Raw genomic sequence first — 18664 nt, 5'->3', positions numbered from 1 at the left:
TGCGGATTGTACCCAGGGAGATTCAGGACACAGGTCTACAGGATCACTAACACAGATCCGAATGGGAGCTGGAGCATAGCTTCCCCATGGCGCAGAGTCTAAGAGCCAGCGGGTGTTCGCCAGAGCCTCCAGTGGTGAGGATGGACTTCGCTGCAGTCTGGATCCAGGTCACGACCCCCTAGGGTCTCGCAGCTCACGCTCACAGTAGACTACAGGAGAAGGAAGCAGCAGGCTGGAACGACAAGGATAGTAAGGGGATACGGCAGAAGTCAGGGCAACTAGCAGACAGGGACAACAGAGTACACGCCAAAGGTTCAGGGTCACAGGGATGGTCAGGGACATGCCAAAAGGTCAAGGTCACAAGTGGACAGGAATCGTTGAGAACGCGCAAAGGTCGGTAACAGAGTCAAACGTAGAGCACACGGCAAGCAGGAAACAGGAAGCCAAACACACAATGGTTGATCGGCACCGCTGGCTTGCAGTGCACAGGTTAATATAGGGTTCCCTGATAGGGCCTGGGGTGGAGCCATGCTTAGAGGAGAGGTTATAAAAACCACCAGTTGGAATGGCTGGCCTCCTAGTCTGAACACATGAGGGGAGATAAGAAAACCGAGGAAGATCACTGCATAACCATGACAGTTTTTTTTATTTTTTTATTTTTTAATGCATAGAATGCATTACAGTAAAATAAAACTTCTGCCTTTTGGAATCACTGTTATCCCATACTCCAGGCTGCGTTCTAATGCAAAACTTTATTCACGATTGCCCATGAATCAAATTTACATCACCCAGATAATTTGTCACATGTGTTTTAAGCTCCATTTCCTGGAAATTTTGATTTTGAAACCACTTTATATATAAAGTTTTTGTTAGGGTGTTTGGGTTTATTTTTATTTTTTTTTGGGGGGGGGGGGGGGGGGGACCGTCCTTTTAAAGCTTTTCTAAACAATTTCCCTAGATCACAATCTCTAGGTGGGTGTTGCAAGATCATACATATTAACTGCTGTGCCAGTGCAGAAAAAAAATAGATAAGCATATTAATTGCACTTGTATTTTATGTAATAGTTTTTTTTGTTTTTTTTGTTTTATACGCTTCATGTAATAAAGTGCAATACTGCTTTAATTAAACTGGAGTACTGCTTTCATTTTGTTCCTTGTTTACACTGAATGAGACAGAAAATATTTTCATTCTTCTTGATTTTCAATCTAATGCATAATTAGGCTATTCTCTTTTTTATTAGGCAGTCAGAACTTTGACTAATTGCTGAAGTTGGAATGCTTCCTACTTATGCACAGGTTGCAATTATTGACTTTAAATATTCAAATGGCTGCTTACTTATTTTATTTTTAATTTTTTTTTAATCCACAATTCATATTCTTGAGGGTGTTAAATATTCAAGAGAATGCAGTTAATTCGCTGCTATTAGCATTCAGTCGCAGCTGTTTATTTTGGTGTTTGGGGTTTTGCTGCCAAGGGGGGTAAATCACTTAGAATACATTCTTTTGTTGGGGAAAACGCTTTGGATAATTTAGCACTAAAAGCAAGAGCTAATTTAGTACTCGCAGCTATTGTTGTGGGAATAGGCCGAACCGTGTACTAACAGGATTGGAACAAATATTTATTTTCCTACTAATTTGATGTTTTACTAACGGAGATGATTGAATCTATTTTGCGAACAGCTCTTGCCCTCTTCGTGGTCAAGCGCTGTACTCTTTGTCCTCAGGTTCATTTGCTGCTCTTCCTCCTCCTTAAATGATGCCCAGGTTGTCAAGGACACACCCCCGAGGGGTGCTTCGTCAAGACGTCCTGGGATCACAGTGTAATGATGCAGTAAGCAACAATTGAAGTACTCTTCAATGTATCATGGTGGCCTGCCCATTGACCTTGTAGGAAGCACCATGATGTTATCTGACCACACCGAAGATGATGCCATATAATGTCTGGTGTGTGTGTGATGGCACTGGACCAATGGAAGTGAGGCTCTGTACTGATGGAGTGTGTCTTCCTTTTTTAAAAGGATCCTATCCGTAATGAAGGACTAGTGTGGGTGGACCCTGTTCTGGTCCTAGGCTTCTACCTCTCTGATCATGACGGAGTGTTCAGCAGATGATACAACTCTGGGGTGGATATTGAGGAACATCTAGTGCAAAAGTTCATATCGCTTTTAAGGTCCTCTTGAAATCTTTATTGGTAAAGAGCATCAAATGCACACAATGAGTTTTTTTTTTTTTTTTGGGGGGGGGGGGGGGGGTGAGAGAAGCCTCCCCCTCTCCTTATGGCTTGAGCAGTGGATGTCCCTATAAGATGCAATAAAGGACAAAGTTAGACTTCAAATTGAAACAGTTTATCCTAACTGCTCTTTCTTCATAATGAGGTCCGCATAAAATAAAATGGGATGCATTTTCTCAATTAGGAGCCTTTATCGACCCCTTACATAGGTCTTCTGTTGCATCTCATTGTGATTCTATAAACATGCACTACTCAAGCCCTGAGGAAGGGGGGTGGTATTTTTCCCCAAAATGCATTTGACTATTTTTGATACTCTTAACCAAGGGTCTCCAAACTTTCTACACAAAGGGACAGTTTTCTGTTCTCTAGACTTTAGGGGGCTAGCGTGTGGCCAGTGGGAGTAGAAAATGTCCTGGCATTGGTGGGAGTAACCAATGCCCCATCTTTAGTGTTAGGAGTAGAAATAGTGCCCCCATGGTAGGGGTCAGTGGGGAGGACAGGTGCCCCCATGGTAGGGGTCAGTGGGGAGGACAGGTGCCCCCATGGTAGGGGTCAGTGGGGAGGACAGGTGCCCCCATGGTAGGGGTCAGTGGGGAGGACAAGCAAGCAAAGAGCCACAGTTTGGAGACTGCTCCAAACCAATGGTTCAAAAAGACCTCAAAGTGATATGAACGTCTGCACTAGGTTCTCCTCCCCAGAAAAAAAAGTGTGTGTGTGTGTGTGTGTATGTATATATGTGTATGTATATATATATATATATATGTGTGTGTGTGTGTATGTGTGTATATATATATATATATATATATATATATTTGCAGGAGGGTGCTCCAGGTAAGGGTCTTCCCAACCAGCAGTTGGGCGTCAAGCTTTAGGCAGAAGTGTTATTGCTCGTGTGTGTTGCTAAGGTGGAAAAGGGCTCAGGGAGGGTGTTGGTATGATATCCATTAGCAGTGCAGATGGTGGTGCCATGATTTCGAAACTTTGGGCATAGATAAGAGTAGGCACTGCCAATAAAAACACAAGTGGTCTGATCTAATGCCGCGTACACACGATCGGAATTCTCGTCGGAAAAAGCTCTGATGGGTTTTCCCGACGGAATGCCGACAGAATTTGGCTCAAGCTGTCTTGCCTACACACGGTCACATCAAATTCCGATCGTTTATAACGCGGTGACAAATCTTTATAGTGGATAAAACTGTTACAGCTTGCATTTTTCAACTGTTTATCTTTTATTTATTTATTTATTTTATTTTTTTTTTATTTTTTTTCCCCTGTAGTAGACCTTTTTAACAGGATTTAATGTGGATCCAATAACCAGGACCTTAACAGGTTCCCAGTGACCTACAAAAAAAAATAAAAAATCACATTTTGGCAGGAAGCTTCAAAATATCAGTTGATTGGAACGGCGGCCTCTCTTTAATTTCTTCATTTTCATTCTGGTCATGCCAGTCCTTGCTGAACCCTCCTGTTGGTTTCTAATCTCTGCAAATGCCATTTATGCACATGAAATTGCCATCTCCATAAATGTTTGCTGCTGCAGGGTGTGTTTGCATTTGCAGTTCTGGTTGTTTGCTGTGCCGTGCAGTTAATTAATGTGGATGGCGGGGGGAAAAAAAAAGTGTCAATATGCATAATAGATGAGCCCCAGGGTCCTCGGTGCCCATGTGACATGGGAGATAACGGGAACAGAGTGCAACATGGAAGGTCAGATGGTGCTATTGGGGTGCCAGGAATCTTTTTTAATGTAAACCTGATGCAGATATGGATATATATCATGCAAAATGCACCAGCAATGATTTGATTGAATATAAAGGACACAAATGAATAAGGAACTTAGAATATGGGAGGGAGAAGCATTACAAGATGCCAATTGGTATGCTGCAGTGCAAGAAGCATATTGATAGTAGAAGAGAGTAGAGCGATGGAGAGATGAGCTAATTTATGTTCCTCCCCACCCCCACACCCTTTTCACTATTCACAGATCAGGCAAGGGGAGGACACCTGTAAGTGTAAACCGTGCCGGGACAAGGTCATCCAGCGCCCAGGGCAAAGATTCCAAACTGCGCCCCCCTTTCCCTTAGGATTATGGTCAGGGTGCCACCTTGCCCTGCAATAAAACATTGCGCCAGGGGCAGCCGCCCCCCTCCTGCCCTCCCCTTGTCCCAACCCTTGTCCCGGCCCTGAGTGTAAATACAAGTGGTTAGCAGTTTGCACATGCTGCCCGTGCTTGCATTGATTTTCCCCATGTGCTCCTGTTTTCTAAAAGATCATGTTGGATATTGGTGCTTCCTGATTTTTTTTTTTTTTTTTTATATTTTTTTTTTCCCTTTCCACTGGCATCTGAAATTGCAGAATATTGCATCAGTGCCATGTTTTATGATATTTTAAGATTTTTATTTATTTTTTTTCCTTAATCATAAGGCCTTTCTTCCTCCTTTGCCCTCATGGCATCTAAATCTGACTACAGATCTGATGACTAAATCATATGATAAATTATTTAACTTGGGTGAAATGCCAACCAAACATTTTAAATGTATTTATTTCCCCTGCCTCTAAACTTGCCTACGTGTTAGGCCCCGTACACACGGGTGAAATGTTAAGACAGTAGATGGTTAAAAAAAAAAAAGTTGACGTTCGGCCCGTGTGTATGTCGATCTGTTCGCCGACCTCCTGTCAGGCATGCGTGCTGGAAAACCAGCATCCGACCGACTTCTGAACAGTGCTCTCAGCCAATGGCAGAGAGCGCTGATCAGTGTGTTCTGGGGAGGGGGCGGGGGGGGGGCGATGGCATCCCCCTGTCAGAACACAACAGCTCAGTGGGGGAGATCACTGAACTAACCTTGTATGGTTAGTACAGCGGCTCCGACCAGAGAGTCTTTTTTATTTTATTTTTGTTTTTTTTTTCTTGTTTGTTTTTTTGTTTTTTCTGAGGGGTCGGGGGAAAAAAAAAACTGTGCACCAAGCACACATAGGCTCTTAGCAGTGTTTAGAGGCAGGAAAAAAAAAAACACTGGCAGTGCGTGTAGGAGCAGCGGAGTTTTGGCAGAGAAAAGAACAATTAATGCTGCTAAACGCGCCTACATGCTAGGTGTGTTTAGCGCCCGAGGGTTATTTAATTTCAGTGGCCAGAATAAATAATTTTACTCAATGAAATGAATTAATGCCCAGCTCTTAACGCCTGTAAATACGCTTAAAAGCTTGTAAAAGCTTTACATGCTTTTACAAGTGTCCAGGCTTTTTTTTTTTTTTTTTTTTTTTTTCTGATCAAACGCTGCTGCCAGGAGGAAAGGCTTCTAGGAGAGTTTGCAAAACGTCCTGTGTGCATGAGACCTTACAGTGGGAGAGGATGTGAAGTGAAAAATCCATAGTGTCCATAGAGCAGCAAGAGAATGCAGCCTATTCATTCACTAGAGACTGAAGACATCACTGAGAATGCAGCCTATCCATTCACTGGAGGCCGGTGACATCACTGAGAATGCAGCCTATCCATTCACTGGAGACCAGTGACATCACTGAGAATGCAGCCTATCCATTCACTGGAGACCAGTGACATCACTGAGAATGCAGCCTATCCATTCACTGGAGACCGGTGACATCACTGAGAATGAAGCCTATCCATTCACTGGAGACCGGTGACATCACTGAGAATGCAGCCTATCCATTCACTGGAGACCGGTGACATCACTGAGAATGCAGCCTATCCATTCACTGGAGACCGGTGACATCACTGAGAATGCAGCCTATCCATTCACTGGAGACCGGTGACATCACTGAGAATGCAGCCTATCCATTCACTGGAGACTGGTGACATCACTGAGAATGCAGCCTATCCATTCACTGGAGACCGGTGACATCACTGAGAATGCAGCCTATCCATTCACTGGAGACCGGTGACATCACTGAGAATGCAGCCTATCCATTAACTGGAGACCGGTGACATCACTGAGAATGAAGCCTATCCATTCACTGGAGACATCTCTTTATAAGGCTGCATGCTCAGTGATGTCACCAGTCTCCAGTGACTGCTTGGTCAGTGAGAAAAAAAACAGATAATACGGCTCACTCTGAATATGACTAGTAAACAAACTCGTATAGTGCTGAATGGGAATGAACATAGAGCATAAATAGTTGTATGACCACAATGGGCTGTTACAGTCAGTAATGTCCATGAAGTATAAGGTAAAATAATTAAAAAGAAACTGTCCATAGAGGGCTGCCAGTTCCGTGTAGAAATGTAAAAAGTGCTCTGAAAACGACAAATGGAAGAGGAACTCGCAAAAGTGATTCATAGATGGGCATTGTAATAATTTCAACATCCGCTAGTCGCCGTCGGAGAGGAGAGGCTTTACAGCTGATTGCCTCTCCTCTCTGATGGCGACTAGCAGATGTTGAAATTATTACAATGCCCATCTATGAACCACTTTTGTGAGTGTATTTTTATTTTTATTTTTATTTTTTAATTAAAATTTACCGTTTTACTGCACTTAGAAGTTTGCCGTTCCTCTTCCATTTGCATGCTCAGTGAGGTCTCCAATGACCGAATAGGCTGCATGCTCGGTCACTAGAGAGGGGGGTGTGTTCTCAGTGATATCACTGGAGACCGGTGACATCACTAATCTGATATTGGCTTGACACTCTTCTCTCCTTCTTCTTTTGAGGAAAAAAAATACGTTTTTTGTTTTTATTTTCAAGATATTGTGACTAGCAAAAAAAAAATGGGTTTTCATTTGTGGACCGTAAATGGATATTTTTATTTTTTTTTAAACAGGAAAGTACATTTCAAAGTGTCTCCGTGACTTTGAAATGTACTTTCCTGTTTAAAAAAAATAAATAAAAAAATCTATTTACGGTCCACAAATGAAAACCCATTTTTTTATTTTTTTTGCTAGTCACAATAAGGATTGACGGAGCCGTTTTTTGCTATTTCAGTACAATGACTCAATCATGATTGCTAATTACATTGCGCTCGTTGGCATCGGTTCAAATGTGGCTGGCAGAGAGGCGCACTATGAAAGTGTAATGTAATCACAGGGGCTCGCCATGAAGAGAAGGAAACAGCTTTTGATCATTTCTAATGGAGTTGATTAAATTAACCCCGTAGTGGCTGCTTGCTCCATTTAAAGAGATACATACCCTGGTAAAGGAAAGGTTTGGCTGGAGTTGTACTTTTCCTATTCGTTTTTGAATAGCATGGGTAAGAGTTTGATCCTCTTACAGGCTTTAATTTCTTTTTGTGTGACCATCATGGAGATGTCCTGACCTGGCGACACTTGGGGTCATCCATGAGGTGGATATCCTCTTTCTGTAAAGAATTTTACAAGGGCGCCAGTGATGCAGTCAACAGCCCCTAGGGAATTTTCCAAAGAGACATATGGAGAATGGATGTAAGGGATGATAATATAGAGAGTTCAGCTCACACAATACTGTTTTGTTGGTCGGCATTGGTAGGTTTTTTTTTTTTTTTTTTTTTTTTTTTTTTTTACAGCTTCTCTCCACCCTTTTTTTTTTTTTTTTTTTGCCAGTTGCAGCACCCAAAGCTGTTTCAAATATTCATGAGGTGTATTTTGCTCATCAAGGGCCATAGTGATGAGTCTACTTGATGGCTTGCCCCTTGCTGGTGATGATTCTTCACTTCCCAATGCTCCGCCGACACCTCTCTTTGCTGTCAGAACGAAGTGGAATATCTTGAATTTCCACATAAGAAGCACATGTGTCTGGACATTTGTTTGTCTCCATTTCCCCCTGTGATGTAATTATTGGGGTCTGAATAACCAATTATCATGCCTGAGTGTTGTCAGGTGTTGGTGAGGCAGAAAATGTAATCCTAAGCGCTGAATATTGTGGGGCAGCATGGTGGCTAAGTGGTTAGCACTTCCGCCTAGTAACACTAGGGTTATCGGTTCGATTTCCAACCACAGCACTATCTGCCTGAAGTTTGGCGTGTTCTCCATGTGCCTACATGGGTTTCTTCCCAGGTACTCAGGTTTCCTCCTAAAGACATGCTGGTAGGTTATATAGCTCCTGTTTCAATTGGCCCTAATATGCAGGGCTGGATTAACGTAGGGGCTATTGGAGCTGCAGCTCCAGGCCCCTACCTTAATCTAGGCCCAGCCACCCAAAAAGGACATGGAAAGTAATGGGTCAACGGAAAGAGATCTCCCCTGACGGGCCCTGAATTCCACATGCACCGCCTGGGCAGGGTGGTGGGAGTGATAATGGGCACTGCATGAGCAGTCCTAGCAGAAGCCTGGGGCATGCCAATGCAGGGCTTTTACAGAATCCTGGGGCTTCCATAGTGTTATGCCTGCGCAGCTGCACTCTTTCAGAGTCAGAGTGCACGCTCAGAGTGCACGCCATTGCACGGCCCTTACAGAAACTTGGCAAATCAAATGCCAGACTTCCCTAGTGTTATGCCTGTGCGGCTGCGCACTTTTGAGTTTGGGCGCACACCAGCACAGGCTCTTGGAAAGCAGAAGGGTGCCCAGTAAAAGGCCCACCAAAATCCTCAGCACCAAGCACATGATGCTCTTAATCGGGCCCTGCTAATATGTGTATGTATGGATGTGAGTTAGAGACCTTAGATTGTAACCTTCTTGAGGGAAGGGACTGACATTAAATATACAATATATGTGTAAAGCACTGTGTAAATTAACGGCGTTACAGAAGTACCTACAATGAAATTCAATATTTTATTACAACTGCACTTTTTGCCCTGCTGCGACTAAGGCTGTTGCCGAAACACGTCGACTGTTCTGCTTGTCAGTTCATGTAATCGACCATTAAAATCGATGTTTTTTTTTTTTTTTTTTTTTTTTTTTTTATGGACTACAGAGTTTTCCGACTTGTTACTGTTTGCCCTAACATAAAGCGCTGCGCAAACTGTTGATGCTATATAAAGCGTGAAGAATAATAATATGCTCTGCCTGGGCTGAATTGTTGCTTACGTGGGACTTTTTCATTTTGGTTGTGGAGGGCGAAGATAGGCATGGTAGATATAAGGTGGGAGGTGTTGGTGGGCTGTTGGGCCAGTTAATTTTCCATACATAGGTAAAGTACAGGTTCACCCCTCTACTGCTTCCTAACAATGCCAGAGAAGAAGAGGGGTGTGCCTGTTCACAAAAACCATATGGGTACCAATTTATATATATATTGTGCTGACAATTTTATGCAGTGACTTAAATTTTTGTAAATTGATATCAGTCCCTGCCAGTGCCGGGACAAGATCACCCAGCGCCTAGGGCAAAGACGCCAAACTGCACCCCCCCCTTTCTCTTAGGGTTAGGGTGCCCCCTACCCCTGCAATTAACCATTGCGCCAGGGGCAGCCGTCCCTCCTGCCCACCCCTTGTCCCGGCCCTGGTCCCTGCCATCAAGGAGCATACAATCTAAGGCTCCTATCTTGCTTGCATTCATACCTACTAGGGCCAGTTTGGAAAATGGCGAATTCACCTTAACGCATGTTTTCTGAGCATGGGGGGTATACCAGAGTACCTGAAGGAGACCCACAGGACAACATGTAGTGTCCTAGCTGGGGACTAGAGTGCTGCAAGGCAGAAGAGATGATTACTACTACTACTACTCATTGAGTAAAGTTCTGGTGTACTTTAAACCATCTGATTGCTTTAGGTTTCTGTACATCCTTTTTTGCATTTTTCTAATTTCTAACATGTGGCCACCAGGAGATTGTGTCTGCACTGGATGGACTATGAATGACCACCAGGTTGGAAAATGCCCGACTATCCATACTAATTGCAGGATACATGCTATAGCTGCAGAGTAAAATATGTTCTATTATGCAGTAATACGTTGCTCATCCTGTGTTTCGCTGAAGACGGGGCGGGGACATGTCGCGTCAGACTTGCTTCTATTTCAAATCCCATCCAGGTTGCTAAGCGGGATTGTGGGGAGATAAGCGTCTGTATGAAGATTTGGATTTTCTTCAGGTCAGAAATGCAAGGTTAAAGATTATGTAGGTCAGCAATCGACAATGATAAGGTGGAGAAGACGAAAAAGCGTATGTCACCTTCTTACGTGACATCTGCAGGTTAAATTATTCATCTTATTCCTTTGGAAATATGGCTTCCGTTGTTGAACTTGTTGTGTTTTCTGAAAGGTAGCTGTTTCGATATCGGCAGTAGCATTGCTACCTGTCTATACATTTGCATCCGATCTGGAGTTCTGGGCGCATTTCCAACTTTGGATTCATATGTGGGTTTTCGTGCGAGGTTTTTTATGTATTTTAAATTTTTTTTATCTTCTTAGCTGGCAGATTTAACAATGAAAACCAGTTATCCCAGCACTTCAATGACTGTGTGCTTGTTCCAGGTCAACAAGCTCACATAGTTATGCAGAAAGTATCTAGGTCTAGTGGGTCACTGACCTGAAACAAATGTGAAGCATATAAAACTTTAAAGTCTGAACAATTCTGCTTGATTGTGTTTTTAAAGTGGCGAGGATGAAGTTGACTGACCTGAAGCCTTTTCTAAAGTCAATCGTCCAAGAGCTTAAAGTAGAACAATAGGAAAAACTATTTTTTTTTTTTTTTTTTTTTTCCATTTTGCATAGAGTAAGGGAGGATGATTATTATTATTTTTATTATTATTATTATTACTATTTTTGCCATTTATGTTCTGGAGATTTACCTTCACTTCCTGTTCCATAGCCAAACCGAGTGAGAGGAAATCCATGCAAATTACCAGGTTACCAGAACTAGTCCCCATTGGAAGGTTTACCCTCTGTTACTTTTCTGGGGACAACCCAAAATTTGGGATTTTTTTACTTTCAATAATAACGGGAAAACGGACAGCAAAAAAAATTAACAAATGTTATAATCCCTCTGCACTCTATCCAAACTTGTAAAAAGTTTTATTTTTTATTTTATTTTTTTTTTTATTTATTTTTTTTAGTTATACTTTATGAATAGAAGGTAACAGGGTTTTTTTCCAGCGGGAAAGCAAGCGCCTCCCAGCACTGAATGTATGCAATGCCAAGGGGTGCTGAGGTGTGCTGGAGGGTCTATTGATGCTGGCTGCTGTGGTATCTGTTATGTGGCGGGGCATCTGTTGATTGAAGGGATCTATGGTTGAAGGAGGGGGTCTAGCTTCCTAGCTGCTGGAGAGTCTATTGATGTTGGCTGCTAGGAGATGTGTTTTTTTGCTGCTGTGGATCTTTTATTGCTGGGGGGAATCTATTGTTGCTGAAGGGGTATATTGCTTCTGGCTGTGGGGGATCCATTTTACTGCTTTTCTTGTTATCCTTAAATTTCATACAAGTGACTTGGCATGACCAAATGATTCTCGGCTCTGTATTCTCTAAATGAGGTGGTACTGGGAGGTGGGTAGGTGGTAAAACCAATGGATGGTGGTTAGGGGGCGGAACCTAGAAGTGACTCAGAAAGGGGGGGGGGGGGAGTTCCAGCACCTATTCCGAGGATAAAAAAAAAAAAAAAAAAATCACTGGAAGGTACAATGGATCATAGCCAAAGGAAACGAGCCAACGCATTTTGGTGTTTTTAAGAGACTATCTTTATTGGGGCTCAGTATACTGGTTTAGGAGCTTTTGATGTGGTGTTTTTGTTTGAGTGTTCTTCTTTTTCTTTTTCTTTTCCTTTTTTTCTTTTCCTTTTTCCTTTTTTTCCTTTTTTTTTTTTTTTTTTTTTTTTTTCCCTTTTCCCTTTTCCCTTTTTCTTTTCCCAATGCCAAGTTTCTGCACTCCCCATTATAATCCACTCCATGCTGCCTTAGTAAGCGCCTAGGATCCAGCAACCCAATCCATTCCTTTTCAGCCCCAGTGTTGGCAAGAGCAAATATTTCCTTAAGGGCCCGATCACACTATTCTGGATTTCAATGGGGGTAGATGTGTGGGTGCGTGTGTTTTTTGATCTCTCCTTTTTTTTTTTTTTTTTTTAATCCATCATTGTACAACACAATGCAACATGTCAAAATTATGGCATGCAAGCATATTGTACTGTGCTTGATGTGTTACTCTGTGTTGCATAACTTTTCAGTATGTTACAGTGGCACGCAGGTGTGAACGTGCCCTTAATGTTCCTTCTAACAATAACTTTGCTATATTCGGTATATATGTTGTGGGGTCTTTTTATTAATTAAACCATGAGTCTATGCATGCTCACAGGCCTCCATGTTGTCTTGCAGGACAGAGCAGTGGGCGATGGGATGGAGCAGGACCAGCATGAAGCTCGCCTCAAGGAACTCTTTGACAGCTTTGACACCACTGGAACAGGGTCTCTGGGACAGGAAGAGCTGACAGACCTCTGTCATATGCTCCAGCTGGAGGAAGTGGGCCCCTCTCTGCAGCAAGCTCTACTCCAGGATAACCCACATGGCCGAGTAAGTCGTATCACATGACCATAATGAGCTGTGACGGGGGGGGGTTGGAGAGCCAGACACGGGGTGGCCGACATGCCAGCCTTAAAGGGATGAGTGATGGGGGCTTTTCATCTGCCGGTGTCTGGCTGCGTATTGTTCATGCGGGGCTATCAGACCGGTCAGGAATGCTCATTCTTCTCTGATCACCAGAAAATGTCATTTTGGCACTGGGGGGAAAAGAAATCATTTATTCCAATTAATTTCTGAAGTCTTCCATCTCAAACTCGATAACACTCGCGAATACAAGGCGGGGAAGAAAAATTACCTATAATGGTATTGTAGTATTTTGGTGGGATAGCAGAAAATCACAATTTATAGTACTCCATTAAAGAGGAAGTAAACCCTGATGAGTTTACTTCCTCTTTCATTCCCTGCAAAGGCAAAGCATAATGGACTACTATGCATCGCATCGCATCGCATAGTAGCCCATTATGTGTCACTTGCCTGACACAGGAGCCAGCGAAGTCACCGCTGTCCCCTGTAGTCCGGCGCATCCATCTTTTCGGTGGGATCTTGCAGCTCCGCCGCTGTCATTCGGCGGAGCTGCGATGACGTCACTCCCGCGCATGCGCACGGGAGCCGACACGCGCGGCTCCGTTGTTGGAAATGCCGCGCTCAGTGCGCCTGCGCGCCGCTGTCTACGGCGCATGCGCCGTAGACAGCGGTGCCTGTCTTCGGGCAAATATCTCCTAAACCGTATAGGTTTAATCGGCCTTAATCTAGGCTTACCTGTAGGTCAAAGTGGTTTGTAAGGGTTTACAACCACTTTTAAGAGCTCATTCACACAAAGGTAGTCTGTTGTACAATAACACAAGTCTTAAAGAGGAAGTAAAGGCAACTTTAAAAAAAAAAGACACCCTTTAAAGGCAAAGGCATAATGAGCTAGTATGCATAGCATACTAGCTCATTATGAATAACTTACCTGAGAATGAAGCCCCGGAATCGGTCCTCTCCGTCTTCCTCTTCGCCGCTGCCATGGATCCCGCAGCGACTCCCGGGTCTTGCGGCTCCGGCGCTGTGTTTCGCCGGAGCCGCAATGACATCACTCCTGCACATGCGTGATCTGCGGCCTGCCCCTGCGCGCCGCTGTCTACGTGACAGGTCCCAGGTGACGAGGGGAAGTGATGTCACCAGCCCGGGCAAGGAAGAAGGCAGACTACGAGGGACCCCCTAGCAACAGGTATTTAGAGGTGAGTAAAAAAAAAAATTTTCCCAATTATTTTTTATTTATTTCTTTTTATTTTTTTTAAGAATTTTAAACAATTTTTTATTTTTTGGTGGCAACACCACTTTAAGTCTTCATCTACAATAAATTCTGAGCTGATGCAGAACACTTGAATGCATTAGGTATATATATTCCAAGAGAGCTAAAGCTTCGTTCAGCTTCGTTCAGCTTCGTTCAGATTCGATTAGCATTCCTTCTAGGAAGGATGTGGCTCAATTCGGACCATAGTGTCGGTTTCTTTAGTGGGGGGTGGGGGGGGGAGGGGAGCTGTAAGCAGAACATCCCTTTTTAAAGGATGTAGAGGAAATGGGAACGAAAGTATTTGATAATGTTTCCAACACCCTGATCTCTTTTTGGTGATTCATTCTTGTAAACCTTTTGAGCAAAGCAACAGCCATCTTGCTTTATATCACTAGCGATGCTGAGTAGACGTACAATGGAATGCTGTTGCAGAGGCTGCATCTATATACGTCTCGGGCGCTCTTAAAGCTACAGTGCTTTTGTTACCCTCCCCCACCCGCTTGTCTGTGTCCTCCATTGTGTTTTATCTTCGGGACAAATGCATATTCATGAGATGTCATGACAAATGCTGCTGCTTCCCTTGCTGAGGGGTGACATGTCTGGAAACAAAGAGGCAACATTGACATCTAAATTGCTGGATTGGCTGAACGTTTTTGTATCTGGGAGAAAAACAAAGTGATTTGTAACTCTGAAATGAGACGGTGGGGCCCCCCATTCTATACCCCCACCCCCCCCATAAAGAGTCTTTCTATGGTAAAGTCTCTAACCCAGCTCTTCTCAAAGAAACCATTGAAATCACTTTCCGGTCTCGGAGAACACCTGCTAGAAAATTCCTGTAGCTAAAACGCCTGATACATTTTAGTGTGATTGGTCATTGGGAAGAATTACCTCATTACAGATGGCCGAAAAGATCAGTGTGGTCAGTGGGAACTTATCTGAGAGGCAGAAATTGATCACGGAACTCCTAACCACCTTTTGGAGGTTTCTTGGTTGAGAAACCCTTCTAGATCTATTGCTTTCATCTTTTTTAGCCCAGGATAGATTTTATTGATTTCCCGAAACTATATATATATATATATATATATATATATATATATATATATATATATATATATATATATATATATATATATATATATATATATATATATATATATATTTGTCTCCATAGTTTTGGAAGTTATTTTTAAAATGATTTTCTCTGCAGCCCCAAGAATGATGATGGAACAAAAAAAAATAAACTGAACATTTTTAAAAAGCAATCAAAAACTAGTGGATCTCTTAAAGTGGTTGCAAACCCTCCCCCACAACTTTGTCCCATGTAAATTAGCATAAAAAACCTGAATGAACACTGCTTGTAGATATCTCCTTACTTAGTATTGTTGTAATCCTTGTTCTGTAGAATGAAGTTACTGAGCATGCCCAGATCTCCCCTGATTTAAGGCACACTCTCTATGTCTTATTTATCTGTTATCAGGATTCCCTACGGCACACCACTGAACTCTGCTAATCACTCAGAGCTTCCTCCTACACGCCATGTGACCTCACATACAGTCTAAACTTGGCCATTACTGCAGTCTATCAGCTGAAGCTGATAAGACTGACAAAGGGAAACATTAGACATCGGCACAAGTAAATACGATGAAATAAACAAGTAAGCTATTAACAGGGAAGCAGGGTTGCCATAGAAACATTGGATTGAGAAGGAGGCTTGGTTAAGAGTACAGGAAGTGCTCAATGTAAGGGCGGAAATGCACTCCACTGTGGACTCAGAAAACAATACTTAAGATGGCGCTGCCTAACCCCTGGAAACAAGTTTCTTTAACCAGTAAGTAATATGCGATTTGAGCTGGGTTACAGTGGCTATAGTCTGATAATGACTTATTATAATGGACTAAATGAAAAGAAGCATCAGAGTGGGAGAGTTTATTTCCTCTTTAAATGTAGCTGTGGTACAATGAAAGAGCAGGACAGATATCTGCAAATGGGAATCCATGTTTGTTTGGCTTGACTTTGCCGAAGTGGGCACTGATCAGGTTGTTGCCGTTTTTGACCTAGGTTGTTTTGCAGTGTTTGAGTGGCTAGCTAAGGCTGGATTCACACCTTTCCCTTTTTTTTATATATAATATATATATATATATATATATATATATATATATATATATATATATATATATATATATATATATTTTTTTTTGTGCTTTTTGCATTTTGCAGATTTGCACTACAGAACGTGTTCCATAGGAAACCATGGTAAATGTTCTGTAGTGCAAATCTGCAAAATGCAAAAAGCACTAAAAATGCCATAGGTGTGAATCCAGCCTTAAAAGCATTCTGGAAATACAAACTGAATTACAATTACATTAAAGCAACATTGTTTAAGGCCTGATTCACACCTATGGCATTTTTAGTGCTTTTTGCACTACAGTCCATTTCCCATGGTTTCCTATGGAACACGTTCTGTAGTGCAAATCTGCAAAATGCAAAAAGCACAAAAAAAAAAAAAAATATATATATATATATATATATATATATATATATATATATATATATATATATATATATATATATATATATATATATATATATATATATATTTATATATTTTTTTTTTTTTTTTTTTGTGCTTTTTGCATTTTGCAGATTTGCACTACAGAACGTGTTCCATAGGAAACCATGGGAAATGGACTGTAGTGCAAAAAGCACTAAAAATGCCATAGGTGTGAATCAGGCCTTAAACAATGTTGCTTTAGGCTGCTTTCACACTGGGGCGAGAGCAGCGTCGGCGGTAAAGCGCCGCTATTTTTAGCGGCGCTTTACCGTCGTTTTAGCGGCGGTGTGCGGGCGCTAGCGGGGTGGTTTTAACCCCCGCTAGCGGCCGAAAAGGGGTTAAACCCGCCCGCAAAGCGCCGCTGCAGCGGCGCTTTGCCGGCGGTATTGCCGCGGTGTCCCATTGATTTCAATGGGTAGCAGCGGTATAGGAGCGGTGAATACACCGCTCCTTCACCGCTGCAAAGATGCGGCTGGCAGGACTTTTTTCACCGTCCTGCCAGCGCATCGCTCCAGTGTGAAAGCCCTCCGGCTTTCACACTGGAGTTAAAGGGGCCGGTTTTTTTCAGGCGTTACACAGGCGCTATTTATAGCGCTGTAACGCCTGAATACCGCCCCAGTGTGAAAGCAGCCTTAATGTAATTGTAATTCAGTTTGTATTTCCAGAATGCTTTTAAGGCTGGATTCACACCTATGGCATTTTTAGTGCTTTTTGCATTTTGCAGATTTGCACTACAGAACATTTACCATGGTTTCCTATGGAACACGTTCTGTACCTACCAGCAGGTCTAATAGATAAGCACGTAAAAGGGAGAAACTTGATTGTTTGGGTGTTGGAGATTTAAATTAAGTTGTCTAATGCCGCGTACACACGACCGGACTTTTCGAGGGACTAGGTCCGACGGACTTTCGGCGGCGTTCCGACTGACTTTCCGAATGAACGGACGGGAAGTAAAAGAAAAGTGTGGGGCATATAACTACTTGCATCAATTGGTTGCTCTGTCGAGCCTTAAAGAATTGTAAAGCTACATTTAACTTTTTTTTTTTTTTTTTTTTTATCAATATCTGATTTATATGCAGCATAGATCAGGAATATAGCTGTTGTTCAGAAATTTTCAATTCACCTGTTATATGCATATGCTTTTTCTGAACTTCCTCCTTTTAGTGTATCTATGATCTCCTCCTCCGCTTCCAGTTTTTTTGGAGCGCGCTCCGTGCAGCAATGTTGCGTCTTCAAATGAACTACAATTCCCTTGATGCTTAGCGGCGTCGCGCATGTGCAGTACCAATTTTTTTTTCGCTGTGTCAAAGAACGAGAACGAGCCTTGTTCTTGTTTCTCACCGCCCAGCAGCCACGCCCATTCCCAGCTCACCCATACACTGAATAAACATAAAGGGGGCGGAGTAAACGCTGTGCTGCTTTGATCTTCATTCTGATTGCAATAACATGGCATGTGAGGCAGAGCTGCAGCGTCCGAGACGCGCCCGCGGCTCCCCTGCCTTCCGTGCCTGTGAACGTACACGGTGTCTACCCGCAGGGGTGTAGTCCCAAGGGAGGGGGCAAGCACGCTGACTAATCCTCAGCCAGAAAGGCTTGGATGATGGGGGCAAGCTGACGGAGGAGGAACAGGAAGTGAGAAGTTCAGACAAAGAAATACCTTTAGAAGGGAAATCGAAGGAAACGGTAAGTGAACCAACAATGTACTAGCTTAAAGGAACCTAATTAGAAAATAAAAAACACAAAAAATACATAGTTGGGTTAAGACACCTAGGCATAAAGCGTGCCCCCTTGTTTTCTGTGGTGACCTTTTTAAAGTGAAGAACTCCACACCAAATGCACTATATGGACCCCTTCTGTATTTATACATGTTGATCATACCCCCCCCAATCTCTTCTCAAGAGAGAATACATTCAGTTCCTCTAATCTTTCCTCATAGCTGAGCTCCTTCATGCCTCTTATCAGTTTGGTTGCCCTTCTCTGCACTTTCTCCAGTTCCCTGATATCCTTTTTGAGAACTGGTGTCCAAAACTGAACTGCATATTCCAGATGAGGCCTAATTCAGAAAAAAATAAGTCATGCATTTGTAGCGACTGACTTTTTTTAATATTAGGACACTTACCTCTCCACGAATCCAGTGGTGTCTTCACCCCAGCCGATTTTTCAGTCGGCTGTTGGGTGCTGCTGATGCCATCTCCACTAAGGGAAAACCAGCAGTGAAGCCTTGCAGCTTCACAACTGGTTCCCTATTGT

At 42.7% G+C, this 18664-nt stretch overlaps 1 protein-coding gene across 4 annotated transcripts in view; it reads left to right on the top strand.

Annotated features, from left to right (window-relative positions):
* The window catches only part of NIN (ninein), a 230668-nt gene that overhangs the window by 21320 nt on the left and 190684 nt on the right, over window positions 1-18664 (top strand). For all 4 annotated transcript variants that reach the window (XM_077466782.1, XM_077466784.1, XM_077466783.1 and 1 more), the window contains exon 2: window positions 12384-12578. In XM_077466782.1, the coding sequence (XP_077322908.1) occupies window positions 12405-12578 (174 nt within the window). In that variant the 5' untranslated portion in view covers window positions 12384-12404. The remainder of the gene's footprint in view (window positions 1-12383; window positions 12579-18664) is intronic.

This window comes from Lithobates pipiens, unplaced genomic scaffold (genome assembly GCF_037356315.1).
Source record: "Lithobates pipiens isolate NorthernLeopardFrog02 unplaced genomic scaffold, aLitPip1_a1.2 Scaffold_37, whole genome shotgun sequence".
In the NCBI taxonomy this organism is placed as follows: domain Eukaryota; kingdom Metazoa; phylum Chordata; class Amphibia; order Anura; family Ranidae; genus Lithobates; species Lithobates pipiens.
Note: the sequence above shows the minus strand (reverse complement) of the source record. Positions and strands in the feature narration are given on the sequence as shown.